The sequence below is a fragment of the Mycteria americana genome, chromosome 1, assembly GCF_035582795.1.
Source record: "Mycteria americana isolate JAX WOST 10 ecotype Jacksonville Zoo and Gardens chromosome 1, USCA_MyAme_1.0, whole genome shotgun sequence".
NCBI lineage: Eukaryota > Metazoa > Chordata > Aves > Ciconiiformes > Ciconiidae > Mycteria > Mycteria americana.
Window position 1 is genome coordinate 13,872,560 of NC_134365.1, and position 15,164 is coordinate 13,887,723.

Here is a 15,164-nt window from a genome sequence, read left to right on the forward strand (position 1 = left end):
TGCCCAGGGATTTCCTTGTTCAGGGTCCCTCTCCAGAGGCACCCAGCTCAAGCCGTTTTCACTGCTGTACCACTCAATAAATTCGTCTGGTGTACATCGTATCAGAGACTCTGCGTCAGGAAACCTAGGGTCAAGCCTGAGGGGAGAGAAAGCACCAGAGAGTGAGCACGTGCATGAGTGCGGAGTAGAAAAGAGGCACCTGTCAGTTCAGTGGAGCTGCCCCCTGCCAAGGGACTCCAGTCCTAGCAGTTAAAGTCTCAGGTGGTGAGTGTGCGACTCCCTGAACGGTGTGTGAATGCTCAGGCAGTGGCTGCTCCTTTAACAACCACAGCCCCAGCAATCCCGTGAAACAAATTTTGCCATTCTTCCCCCTGATCCCCCTAGCTTCATTCTTCATTTTCTCTAGTACTAAGGTCTGTGCAGGCCCTCCCTCTCTCTCACCAGGGTAAAGCTTTTCCTCCTAGCGTTATAACTGCTGTATGTAGCAGAGTATGCACACAGCTCGCTGATTAGAAACACGACTCCTCCCAATTCATAGATACTGGCACTCTTATCAGTACGAGGTTCAATTGGGAATTCCACTCCATCCCGTGTACCCACGTGCAATGCATCTCCACTTTGGCTGCGAAGAGGAGCATGGAGTTTTTCCACCTTCAGAGCCTCAAAACGATCAAGGAAATCTCACCCATTCCACCTGCTTATCTTTTTGTAATTTTGCCTCTTTTAGAGACTTCTGCACCTCTAGTTTCCTCATCTGCACAATATTCTTTCTGGCAGGTGCAACACTGATATGTGTGTCAGTTCTGAATACTATGAGACAAAACACAATCAATACTGTCAATTCCACATTGCTGTTCATTTTCCATAGCACCAAAAGCAAAAAGGTTGTCTAACTGCAGACTCCAGGAAAAGGAGACTGCACTTGCCTGCATTAGGTTGCTTTTTAGACGGTATTACCAGCTGCACATACGACAGCTTCTGCAAACTCATCTCATTACACTTAAAGGGGCACATTTTATTCCTACTTTCCCCCTCTATATTCTGTGTGTGCAAGCCTCTTGGGTTTTTTTATTATACAAAATCCTCTAAATTCACCCTGATGTCGTATCTGTAGGCTGCCTAAATTTTTCACTCCCTTCTATCCTACCCTTCCTCTAACCTTCCTTGCCTTTTCTACAGCACCTACGTATCTATCTTTTGCTCCAAAGCAAGATCAGAATCACCTCCCTCCTACACAGCTTTTGCATGCTATTTCCTCCCTCTTTCATGTCTGTCTCAAATTCACTCATTCCACATTCACTGCTGCAACCAGAATCCCTACGGTATCTTCTTCTAGTCTATGCCATAGTCCCTGCAATCCCAATGCACGAGTTCTGCCTATTCCACCCTCCCACCCTAATATATCATTCTTAGTTTTCCTCTGTACTTAGCATTCTGCATGCCCCCCCCCATCATTCTTTTCTCCCTGCATCATAACTACATTTCTCCTTTCCTCTCTGAAAAGTAAATTATTCACAGGATTAACAGTACAAACCTGTTCTTCAATCTACAGTCAAATACAGAGCCACTTTAAAAAGGCTGGCTGCTCTCAGCAGAAGACTCAGTGCATCCCTCACTTTCTTACAGCCTTCTCTGCAAAAATATACAGTTTAATGAAGTTTTTCATTCATTTAGAAAACTACGCCACAAAATTTTAGCTACAGAAACCACTTCCTTGAAACAGAAATCGGAGACACAGATACTACACAGGCATCATTTGCCTTGGAAAACGTTATTTGTTGCCTGTACTTAGGTTTTCAAGAAATAAATGAAAGGTAAAAAGATCTGTTCTGCGCAAACAGCAACTAAAATGTCAAGTACTTGTGCCTGTCGGTATATAAGTTCTGAGAAAACATCCTTTCCAGATACAAGGTGCAGAATCTCCTCTTTAAAGACAAATCACAGCTTCCAGGAGGGTTCAATTAATTATTCAGTTGACACCTCACTGTCATCATTTCTTTCACCAATGTGCAAAAAACATTTCATCCTGTTATTGTAATATTGTTCTCAGAGATTTATTAACAGGATTGTGTAACACTGGTAGGACACTATGACAATCTGAGTGAATGTAGTTATTATTTTCATAGCTTTGCTAGAAAGATATTGGGGGAGTTTCTTAGCAGCTATCCTTGAAAACAAGAAGGCTCCACCAACATCAAACGTGTACCGAGTATCATTTCTGAAGACTTTTCCCAAGTCATCGTTTGGACAGGAACAAGAAAAAAAAAAAAATGAAACACTTGAAAGCACTGAAATGACATCCTTAAAGCCCACTTGTACACCAGCAATCGAGGTCCCAAGAACAAAAAGCTGTGTGCAACATGCTGACCAAAAAGAACAAGTAATTTAAAAAAAAATACTCAAAGGTAAGTGAATCAGAGACTAAGATACTAGTGGAAACTGCAGCCAGACAACCTAATCAACAGACAGAAAAGCATACTGATAATAATAATTGTTCTCTACAAGCTTGGCTCATCCTGTAAGTACAGGTATAGGCCACAATCAAAGTAACCTAAGCCTACATAACAGCTATAATTTATCTTTCCTTTGAAAGAAAGGAAACTTCCTTAAACTAGGTAATGGAGTGAATGTTTCAAGTTCTTCATATTTCAGCATAAATGCAAAAGCATCAACATCTGGTTTAAGGTCACTGGAGACTGGGAAAGGGACAGCATACACTGGAAATAAAAGCATGTATTCTTGTATTGTCTTTTACTTCCTAAGCATCTACTGTTGATCACAGTCAGCAAGAATCTAAGCAAGAACCTAGCCTAATACCTTGTCTTACCTCGTACAGCCATTTTTGTCCAGCCCCATTAGTAAACTAACCCAGCAGTCCTCCCCTTCTCCTGAATGCCTCGAGCATTTCTTGGATGATTTTAGCCCAGTGATCTTCAGGAAATAAAGCAAACCTGAAGAAGCAACTAAATGCAATGTCGAAAGTTTAAGTATCTAAATTTTAAGTGCATGCTCTCTAGTACTCGATGACTTAGCCTGTAAAAATTAATAACCTAATAAACAAGATCATTCAGGATTTAATTTTAAAATTGAGGTTTTTTTGTAACATGTGGTCTTCTCCGTTTCCCCCCCCCCCACAGCAATGATAGAAATTCAGTTTTGTTCGCAGATCTCTAGTAAATTACTAGGCACCCTTATTTCCCTAATAGGTAAGAAAACCTAAGGCCTCTGGCAGCTTCTGGCTGACGCCATCGCTAATTCCACACCCCCTTTTTTGACAGGATTGACGGCAGACTAAGCCACCACTGCGTTCTCCACAAACTGACACAACGCCAGCGCTCTCCTACCAGGGAGTCCACAAGCCCAGCTATCCACGGCTCTGTAGCGGGCAGGGTGGAAGGGGCAGACAGGTGAAGCGGCGCTGCGCCGGGGCCAGCGTGCTGAGGAGGGGCGGGGGCCGGCAGCCATTCTAACGGCTCGACCCGAGCATCACAACCATTTCCTGCTCCCTCACGGCAGCTACAGCAGCTCCGGGCACCTTCACGTACAGCACCATACCCACCCTGCCCAGGCCGGGCTTGCTGCCCCTTCCAGATCTCCTCTAGCCTTCCCCACCCCTCCTCCCAGCCCTGCCTTCCCGCCCCTCAGCCTCCCCCAGGCTGCGGGCAGCGAGCGATCCCCCGCGGGCCGCGCACAGCCACGGCGCCCGCCCCTCACCTTTCGGCAACAGCAGCTTCACCTCTCCGTTCTCCTCCCGGCCTGCGGCACTCAGGCCCCCGCCGCCATCTCCCACCGCCGCGACCACGGGCAGGGCCCCGTGCTTCCTCCTCTCCTTGTCCCGCTTTTCCTTGGGCCTCTTCGGCTTGGCGCTCCCGCCACCAGCGCCGGCCGCCCCGCCACTACCGCAGCTTCCCGCCTCGACAGCCAGAGCCAGGCGGTGCCGGTGGTGGCGGTGCTGGTGCTGCTGGTAGGAAGAGGAGGCGGACGACGGCAGCAAAACGGCGGGCGACAGCAGCTTCCGGGGCAGTTGAGAAGGGAAAGCGAAGCCCCCCGCGCCCCCGGAGGGGCCAGAAGGGAGCGCGGGGAAGCCCCACGCCGCGGAGCTGCTGTAGCTCGGCACAACCGCTGGCAGCGGCAGCGACTGCTTGCCGCTCCCGCCGTTGCCGCCACCACCGCCCCCTTCACCGTTGACGCGCTTAGTACCCTTCAGACTCTTCTCATCAGCTCCCTTCATCTTCTTGGCGGCTGGCTGGGACCCACGAGAAACCTTCGCGTCCGGGACCGGCCTGGCGCCGAACGGCTCCTGCTCGGGCGACGCCGCGCCACGAACAGGGCTCGGTGGCTCCGCCATTTTGGGCTCCTGCTTCTATTTACTCTCGGCTCGCTTCAACCGACAGAACCGGGAGGGGCGGGGGGACGCCCCCGCCTCGCCCAATGGGCAGGGGAGGTGCCGGAGAGACAGCGGGATCAGCCAATCGCAGGGCGAGAAGGGGGCGGGTTCTCAGGGGATTGGGGGCGGCGGGCTCGGCTGAGTGCGCAGTCGGCGAGCGGGGGCGAGGGGAGGGGGCGTCGCTGTCAGGGCGGGCGCAGCTGGCCGGGGCCGGGGCCGGGGCCGGGGCCGCAGCCGCTCGGCTCGGCTCGGCTCGGCTCGACTCGACTCGGCGTGGGGCTGGGGCCGGTCCCCAGCCCCGGCGGGTGTGGCGGGGAGCGCCCCTCGCGCCGGGCGCGCTCCGCCAGGCGGGGGCAGGGCAGGCAGCTGCCCCGAGCGATGGCGGGCGGGGCCGGGCCGCGGCAGCGGCAGCCGGAGGGGGAGGCCCGGGCCTGAGGGGCCGCGTCCCGGGGAGCCGCTTCTTCGGGATCCGGGTGGTCGGGCTGTGGCGCATTACGGCGGGGCCTGGAGGCGCTAGCGAGCCGGGGGTGGTTTTCTGCAGTTCTTCAGGGTTAGGGCTTCCCCGCCGCCGCCTGCACTGCTCACTGGGGGACGGCTGAGGGGTCCCTGCAGCCCCGCCGCCACCGCCCGCCCCGCCGGCTGGTTCCTGAGAAAGGCTTTTGTTTAGAAATAAGGAAAATTTGGAATAGCGCCTTTCCCAGGAAGTTGGGCTGGCAGCAGCCCGTGAGGTGATGTGGCCAATCTCTTCAGCAGAGGCTCCCGCAGCACTCGGGATAAGCCTGTGCTGGAGCTGCGAGGGTTTGTTCCGATGGACGCTTTGTGCACAGGGCTGAGGGCGCAGCGGCGTTTCTGGCTGAACCCGAGTTTTCCACGCTCTCCCAGGTCATCGGAGGAAGTCAGCTTAAGGCCTGGAAGCTCTTGTGGGCCTGCTGGGAGGAAGGCAAACGCTGCAAAGGTTTGCTGCTGTGCGAGATGCCGTCCCACCGGAATAGCCGGATGTCGGGCTCATCGGCGAGATCACGGACACCCGGCTGCTGTGCTTCAGTAAAGAGATTGCACTGCTGCTTCCTCCAAAGCAAAAGGCAGCATGGCCTAGAACGTGGAGTTTGTTGTCAGAAATAGGACCCCCCCACACCCTCCGCCATGCCTTTGGCATCTACAGCTGCTGTAGCCGCTGTTCAGGTGCAGACTGAAATTCTCCCAAGACCTCGTGTACGCGGGAAGCAGTCACAGAAATAAACAGACGGTGAGCCCTTGTTTCCTGGAGTGTTTGCATTGCCGGTCTCCTACTCCGGTCAATCATACCTGCAAGTCTCCTTGTCGCAGTGGAAAGAACAGAGTAGCTACCGCATTAAGCTTTATCTGGCAGACTGCTGCCAAATCAAATTGCTCTGTGAAGTTTTGTGTATGATGTATTAGCAGACAAACAAGTTTTTGAGATTAGATTTTTCCGCTTCGCCAACTATTCTCATTTGAGCTGCAACTGATCAGCCTCAGAATGAGCTTGCTCCTAGCACTCTGGCTATCTCCTCCTTTGTTTCATTTTTTGCAAATTGTAAACCAGACTGAATTGAGATCGATGTTCATCTCAACAGCAGTGAAGAAAAAAATTTTTTGTATTCAGCCAACTCCAGTTAAAGGATTTTCCTCAGATGATTCAAGTTTCGCTACTGTGAGAGTGCATCCTCAAACTGTATTTCTGGGTGTGATGGGGAAAATGCCATCTGCATCAAAGCACAGAAAGAACATTTCACAGCACATGTTTGAGCAGCAGTCAACTACCATCCAATCCCAGACTGAAATCCAGGTACAAATCTGCCCGTATGTACGCAGGCTGGTATAACTAGAATAGGCCTATGAGTAAGAAGGTCATCTTGAGCCCCCTCAGAAATTTATTACTTGTATCAGTAGGTGAGAAAAACCTATGCATTTTAGTACCTCTAGAGTGAGAAATTTTGGGCATCTCATGGCACTGTCTCAACCTCGCAGGCTTTACAACCCAGTTCATCTTACTGTTATGCTGGTATTGATACCAAATTAACAGTATATTGAGTTCATTCAATAAACTTACACTTCAGATAAGCCACAACTACATTTTCACACTTTCATTTTGGGGGGCTTTGAAAAAAACAGAAGAACAGCGTTTCCCCGAGGGCTTTGATCTTTAACTAGAGTAAATGCAGGGTGTGTTTTTGGTCCAAGAAACTTGACCACAACCTCTGTGAAATGCCGAAGTCGCCTAGGAGTACAACATCACTTTTCTCCACGTGGCAGGCTTAGCAAGATTTATTAGGCTAATTAGGCTAGATAGCTATGTAAATAGCTGAATATCTTCAAATATGCATTTACATTAATGTAGTTAATGATTAAGACAAAACTTTGTATTTCTGAACTTCTTACTGGACATGCTGGATGCCTAAAAAAAATGCATCGAATCATAATGCAACATATTAATGTGAAAATAGATATGAAGATAAAACTGGGGGGGGAGAGTCATAGTGCAAAACTAGATGTAAAAACTGACACCTAAACTACTAAACTTGCAGCAAACTTTAACAGACAGCTGACAATATGCTACTAAACTTCAGTCAAGCTATTGCTTCCTTTGCTTTTTGAAGTAGTATATCGTGCTCATAAGCATAAGCCAACTTTTTATTAGTGAATTCTTTAGAAAATTCAACTGGAGGAAGATGACAGAGTACCTGTTAGGTGTCATTGTTGCTTGTTGGAAAGCAGCGTGACTAATGGTTGGAGGTTTTTTGCTGCTATCTCATACGCATTTGTCAGCAAGGAAGATTATAGGGCGCTTGAAATTCAGAAGCCAGCTCTGTGTTTCAGATCCCACAATCCTGCTGCCGTGTGGCAGCCAGCCTGGCAGGCACGCTAGAGGAATAGGTGTTGTCCCTGCCACTTGTTTTGTCACCCATTGCACGGATGCATTAGAGTGCTACGCCGTGCCTATGGTGAGCACGCATTCCAAAATACTTAAATCAAACTTCAGTGCGTCTTCCTTTCTACTTTTCATTTTAATTAAACCTCTGGATGCTGGCACATACGCCACAGACACTTGTGAGCGAGAGAGACAAAATGAGAAACACCAGAAATGCTTTGGAATAAAAAGTGTCGGGGAAAAAAAGGGTAAATGCAAGCAATATACTCTGCATAAAATACAGGTTAGAATCACAAATTTGTTCTGATGTTAATTTGAAACAGTGGAATATACATGCGTGTAATAAAATTATGCAGTCTCGAGAAACACCATCAAAAGCATTGCCCCCCAAACCCAGACTGCTATAGAGGAATATAGTAGCGTCTTGTGTCGTAACTCCAGTCCCCCGCAGTGACTGCACAGAGATTTATGAACTCAGAGAGCCTTTGTGGGGATCAGCCCTTGGTGGAGTGACTGCAGCATGGTACAGAATCCATAAACACAGAGACAAGAGAAGCTTATCTGTTTTAGCAGAAGACTTTAAACTGATTATGGAAACTATATCAATGTAATTTTCTCTATAATTTTATATGCACTTAGGGAAATCTGTGAAGATTTTCTAGACCATGAAAACCCAAAAGAGGCAAAACCATAACAAGAAAAATGCCAGGCACGTATCAGTCCGGTATCCAACACACATTAAGGATAAGCTTACCAGAGTATTGGCCTGCTTATTACAGACGTGTTGCCATTTTAATTAGAATAATTATGAAATGCTGATATAACTGGTTATTAACCAAAGCATTTGTATATATACCTATCTTGTTTCAGTAACTAAGGAAGGTAAACAAGTTAGTGTATAAGCTCACCTAAACTTTGTCAAATTTCCGATGTCCCCTATAAAATAAAAAGCTATACGTAAGTGCTGTACACTGATTGAGTTACATTGTTTTGGCTTTATGCTCTTAGGTGCCCACCAAAGTGATGCTCCGGAACCTTACTCAGGTCTCTGACTAGAAATACAATTTTCAGAAACATTATTTAATCTCTTTATAGTTTCAGCAGTTTGCTTTCCATGTGCTTACTTCCTTGGTTTGGCATCTGTTCAGTTTCTAATTCAAGCGTGGAAATAATTGTGCCAAGAGTAAATTGAAAACATTTGATAACACTTAGACATCTTTATGCTGGTTTTTGTCTGCAAAATTAGCTAAATGTAATTTTTACCGCTATTCATTTTTTCTTACAATTCATTAAAAGTAAATTTATTCACCTTTGGAAACGGAGGTGAAAACTAGCCGCCTTACCTGCACAGAATGTACTTACAAAGGCCATTTCATCATCTAAAAATGTGATTTATTTTAGAAAAGCCAGAAAAGCCTCATTTTCTATAGTCAAAGTTTTCAGAACTACCAGTTAGCATATCCAAATTCTTCTGTAATTACCACCCAAACAACTGAACTAAATGAGACAGTCGGACTAACTTGGTTCGTAACCAGGAGCTGCTGACAGCGTGACAAGCCCTGCTGCAGAGGGGTAAGAATTTCCACCCCCCGTTGTCCTTCGCAAGGGACAGTATCCCCATGCCTAAGCAACGTGAACGTGCAGCCCAGCATCTTCGATTAAACAGGTGACAAAGCCGGGTTTATGCTAAAAAGCCCTTTTTCACAGAAGCAGCTATCTCTTTTCTGACTGCTCGTGGGGTAGCGGGTTAGACTTTTGAAAGGGGGCAGAGCAGACAACTGGGGACAGTAATGGTTTTTATTACGCTGTTCTTCTGCCAACACTTTGTAGAATCCATAAAAACCACAAAAGGGAGTTTACACTTCAGAGAGGACCTACAATAATTGTTTCTTGTTTAATGTTTTTTTTCAAATAGCTACATTTTCTTTCCAACTGTTGTAATAATTTTTTCCTATATGCAGAAGCACTACCCAGTAGGTCCAGCGCCAGATCTGTGCTAAAATGTGCTAACAGACAGGTTGAATATTTTGTCTTCTAGAGACTGTAGCACACATTTGCTCATGTAGATCTTTGAAAGTGACAAAAGTAGGGTGTTATATAGTGTAAAAGCAAAAAAAACCCCACTTATAATGTCAAATCTATACAGTGATTTCTGAGCTAAATTCTAGAATATCCATTGCTCTCTGCTGCAGATTTTTGAAAAGTTAAAGTCATTTGAACAAAGTACTATTTCAGGGGATGACAACAGATGATTAATTTTCAGGTTATGTGGACAACTCTAAACCAGCTGAACAAACAGGAAAGGACAGCTGCCATCTAGGACAGGTAGTGCTGAGGGAGATGACTGCAATAAGGCAAGTTTCACAATTGTAATCTGAAGGCCACAGAAGGAGCTACTAGAGTATTAATATTCTGAGAGATCTATCTTTCTCCAAGTTAAATCCAAGATTCCTTCAACCCATGCAATCCAGGGGAGGAGTCCCTTGGTGATTATCTGTAATCCCTAGTCCATGATGCTATACCTTTGGAAACAAAAGCTAAAACTCTAGTGGAAATACTGTCAAAGTCCCCTCTAGATACAGGTTGAGACAAAAATGGGCAGCTATCAGTACTGTTGAGGTAACAGTTAGAGCTGTGCATAATGTTTGTTGGAGGACCAAATAAGACAGTTCCAAATCTGTGGGATCAGAAGCAATAAAACCCATTGATGTTAACGGGGCTAATGCAGCAAGGGACAAAGAAACTAGCGGCAAACTCCCTGTACTGTCTTCTAGAGCTGGAACGTGGCATCCATGCACAGGTATGGAACACCTACAAGCCCACCATTTCCATTGCTTTTCAGTTTCAGAGAGTCTCTAACCTCCTTCCCCCATCCCCAACACAAACAGAAATGCACTAGGGGCCCGAGCTGGACCAAGAGAAGATGCTGATTTGGAGCCAGATGTTCTCCAGCTCAGAAGAGTCCTCCAGGGCTGGAGTGTGTGAGGGTATTTTCCCAAGAGAAAAAGACAGTAACTAATAACACAAGAATTGTGCCTAAACAGGCATCACAACCAAAACTCTGCTTTTTTGACATCCTTTCAAAAAAAAAAAAAAGTGTATTAGTTGCAGATTTGCTGCTTATGAAAGCTTTAAAACAGCCTACACCTCCAAAGTGACAATCGACACCAGGGAATGCTGCCTTACAGAAGGGAAAAACTTAATAATAACCATTTCAAATGAGTCAACTCTAATGGCAATACAAAGGAAAAAACCCATTATGGTCTGGAGCCCCCAGCATAAGAAAGACGTGGACCTGCTCAAGCGGGTCCAGAGGAGGGCCATGAAGATGATCAGGGGGCTGGAGCACCTCCCCTGTGAGGACAGGCTGAGAGAGTTGGGGTTGTTCAGCCTGGAGATGAGAAGGCTCTGGGAAAACCTTATAGCAGCCTTCCAGCACTTAAAGGAGGCCTACAAGAAAGATGGGGAGGGACTCTATCAGGGAATGTAGTGATAGGACGAGGCGTAATGGTTTTACACTGAAAGAGGGTAGATTTAGATCAGATATGAGGAAGCAATTCTTCCCTATGAGGTGGTGAGGCACTGGAACAGGTTGCCCAGAGAAGTTGTGGATGCCCCGTCCCTGGAAGTGTTCAAGGCCAGGTTGGATGGGGCTTTGAGCAACCTGCTCTAGTGGAAGGTGTCCCTGCCCATGGCAGGGGGTTGGAACTAGATGATCTTTAAGGTCCTTCCAACCCAAACCATTCTGTGATTCTATGAAAGGAAAGTCATAGACTCTCCCAAACTAAACTCTAAAAGAATACTTATTCCTTAACAAGCAATTCCCGTGAGTTATGCGTACTCCTTATTGTTGCCAGAGTTCATGTCAATGGCAAGAGAGAAGGACTGATTCACAGACCGTGTACTTCTTTCTCAACTACAGGGACACCGAAGAGCTGTGCATGGTCACTGGGAGTCATTTTGCCTTTATGAGGGGTGTACAGGTAGGGAACTAGTATGCACGGCTGGCCAGACAAATTCACGTGCATCTAGAAGGGAATAAAGGCAACCCCCTGAAACAACTGGTTTAAACACTGCTTTCTTCCCTCTATTTCTGGCACTTTTTGCAATGGAAGCAGTGAGGTATTTCTCAATAGGTTGGTGTAGTTGCTTTTAAAAACTGAAATCTAAATGGATTTCCTGATGGTTTTTCTTCCCTTATCCTGAGACGCTTATAATCTAAGCTGTTTCAGAGACAGTTCTTTGGAGTACATTTAGTTCTAGGAAATTCAGGTCTTGTGTCTTAGAGACTGGCAGTTATTTGTAGAGTAGCAGTTTATAAGTGTGTGTGTGTATATGTAAAAAAAAATAAATGGCTACTTATAAGTAGCAGCTAATCTTTCACTGCTCACCTCAGCTTCTCACTCATATAAACAACATCTACATGGAAAAATCCACAATAAAGAGCTTTCTGTCTATTCACAAATTTTATTCCACATTAGAGGCAGCAGCTCTACAGATCAGTGGCCTCGGTGATTCTGGGACAGTTAATTCAAGACAAACTGCTGCAAGTAAAAGCACATTTGCCATAACATCCTTAGATTTTCTCAGATGTATCAACATAACTAGAAGATAATTGTACCTGAAGTTTCTAGACCATGGAATTAGGAAAGCATGTCACAGAGGCTGCAGGCTAGGTTTAAGCGGAAGATACTGTACTTACTTCTCATTAGAACATAGTTAAGTTAAATAAGGTCACCCAAAAAATGTTTAAATATATATACTGGATGGCAGTTAAGGGCTTTGGGATCCACTTATGATGGAACGAACAACGTTAATGTAAATCTAACACATCACTATCAGCCTCGGATCACTGTCGTGAACATGGGAGATAACCTGGCTCCTCCCAGCCTGTTTACATAAAATCGCAGTTGTACCATATGTTGTTACTTGTACAGTCTTGCCCTGGCTTAGAGGCAGGAATGCTAAGCGTACGTGATGGATAGCCCCAAATTCCAGTAAACGTGCAGAAGGGATTTGTCATCTCACCACAGACTCTGGCCCAGAGGCTGCTCCAAGTGAGCTCCCTCCAAGTGACGCTCAGAGATAATGGGGAGGGAGGAGGGGAGGGAGAAGGAGAAACAGATGGAAAAATCCTGCACACGTAAAATGGATCTTAATCACTGAAAGAAGAGACATTGAAAAGTGCTTGCTTGATACATCTACATAAATACCATTGAGATAAAAAATTGACTCCAGCCAGCCTTCTGAATTGTGTAACTGAAGTGTGCAGCGAGTTTATGAGAAGTCACGTACCTTGGTGTCCTCTCTCCAGATCAGACCGTTACGTATATTTTGGTCTCTAGCAAAGCGAGGATTTGTTTCACTGTTTTAAATATGAACTTAGATAGGCACATGACGTGGTCTGTAAGAGCACCTAGACATTTTATGAGTTATGAGGAAGTCTCTAGAGCACATCACATGCTCCAGAAGCGGTGAGGAGAGGAGCCCTGAATTGCCAAATCAAAGCATTCAGTTTAGTGACAAATGCCAGTCCCTTCCAAAATACTTCCCATGTGATCTTGGGGCTGCAGACAGGCCCAAGAGAAGAGCTGCCTCTCTAGGAGCCAAACCCCTCCTGGAGGCAGGGTTGAGCTGGATCCTGTAGGCTAATCTGGAAGATCTATGAGAGACACCTTTTTGGCTCGTGTAGCTATTCTGACTTCATCACCCAGAGAAGGCTGGCAGGTGCATGAGGTCTAGAAGACCAGATTCTTTAATTATAAGAATAGAAACTCCCTGTCTTATGAAGCAAGGAGTCCGAGACCACCCTCCATGTTGTGGAAGAGCTGCCTCAGTGGAGTTCAGTTTTTCTAAACGGAAAATGTGAAAGGCAGAAATGACGGAGAGGTAAATTCAGGACAACTTTGACCACCACACAGTATCCAAACTGTAAAGAACTAATTTATCTGTAGAAATATTTTTGTAGCGTCTGAAAATTTATTTCCCAAAAGGGTGGATTTAAAAAAAAAATAATCCACTTGATTGTTCTTCCGAGCATCACTAAACTTGCATCGATCTGCTCTCTGAGGACACAGAAAGGGAAAGAGCCGCTCAGCAACACTTTGGAACTGTTAGTTGTCCCACTAGTCGTGAATTATAATAAAGGTTGATTTACATTATCAAAATAATTATTTGTATTGCTTCCTTCTTATCAGTGGATTACATATCAGCAGACATTTAGATAAATATGTATTCATTACATGGCAATGGTATCATAAAGTGCCACTGTTCGAGTGTCACTTTGAGGTCTCAAAATCTACACGTGACAACAGATTGCTTTCTAAACTTGTCATTCTTCCATTTCTCCACCTCTCCCATCCAGCCCAGGACATTTCAAGGATCAGTTTATCCTTATTAGGTCCCACCACCAATTTTTCTCCCACCCTGGGGAGTAATCTTTCCCAGGGCCTGATCAGGCATAACCAAAAAGGCTGGTACACAATTGCACATTTTGTAGAAACTCTACCCCCACCAATTTGTTTAAAGAAGCATCTTCCTCATGCCGCATTCCTGTTACCCAACCACACCTCTTCTGCCCTTCTGAGGATCTTACAAAACTGGGAACCTGCTTAACAAGTTCACTTCGGCCTTCTATTACCCACAGGCAAAGACAGTTTCCTCCTTGTACTCGCTACAGTTCAGCTCTTCCCACCTCTCTCCTCCTGAGCTCCTCGTTCTTCCCAACTCTGCCACACTCACTTCTTACCACACACCAGGCAGAGACCATGATATTTTATGAACATGTTTTGGACCAGGTTCTCTGCTTCACTTTTGAAGTGCTCACAAATTACTCCCCACAGATCTCGTGACCTGAGTTATGAGTCATTTTTAAATTAACTTTTATAAAAGCCAACCTACAAGTGCTTTTTCAAAAAAGCCTGATGGTATGGACTGTTCACATCAATGGGAACTGTAACCCTAGATTCCTTACTGGAGTTTGCAGTGATGGCTATTTTAGTTTTTAATTGTGTCTAATGAAATACAGATCAGAAGCTACATTACTATTTTTTAACAAAATTGCCAGCCTTTCACTGGTGGGTTCAACCGTGTTCAGATATCAGAGTAACATGTGGAATTAGACTGTACCAGACCCAACCTTCCTTCACTTACAGCAAAATAATTGTGTTCAGTGCATGTAAGAGTGGAATCCTAAAAACAGAAGTGTACTGGGCAGTGCTGATAAAATGTGTAAGCGATATTACAAAGTTAAATATTCACCATAAAGCATATGCAGTGAATGGTGAAACTATTTTGGAGATGCAGCAAGTAAAAGGAGAGCAGCTACAGCCAATGGACACCAGGGAGCTTGCATGTTTCCTCGTAAGATTTGTGTCTTCTTCCTGCCAGCTTCTCCAGGCTCACTTGAACAATGAATACACCACTTAAAAAAAGTGAAAACAGCAAGAGAGCTGATAAAAATTTGAACAAATGTAGCGAAAGATTTAAAAATACTCAGATTCACGAACCCGATTTTTTCTTTTGTCCTTTTGACATTAGGCCAGAGATGTAGCAGGTGGAGTATATACTGGGATGGAACCACACACCAGACAACGTCTGGTGAAGAGTGAGCAGAGTCAGTGAAGAGTGAGCAGAGTCAGTAGGCAGAAGAGCTCAGCACAGTCTTTGATACTCCATGTTTGAACAATGGGATCCTCTTTGAACCAAGTCCAGCTCTTCATTTGATTTGACAGTCAAGCTCTCCATGGGATTTTGGCCCTACCTACCCAAAAGATCAATTTTCTTACATGCCTGTGATCTTTTACACTAAGGACTGTAACTCCATGGATCAAAGTGGGAATTGTAGATGTGAAAGACAACTTCCACTTCACTAGCTGAAATCTGTGG

General features: G+C 45.6%; 1 protein-coding gene across 3 annotated transcripts in view; it reads right to left on the minus strand.

The window, feature by feature from the left end:
• The window catches only part of RSBN1L (round spermatid basic protein 1 like), a 52,907-nt gene extending 48,507 nt beyond the window's left edge, over positions 1 to 4,400 (minus strand). For all 3 annotated transcript variants that reach the window (XM_075490884.1, XM_075490876.1, XM_075490866.1), the window contains exon 1: positions 3,715 to 4,400. In XM_075490884.1, coding sequence (XP_075346999.1) covers positions 3,715 to 4,348 — 634 coding nt within the window. In that variant the 5' untranslated portion in view covers positions 4,349 to 4,400. The remainder of the gene's footprint in view (positions 1 to 3,714) is intronic.
• Between the last annotated feature and the right edge of the window lie 10,764 nt (positions 4,401 to 15,164).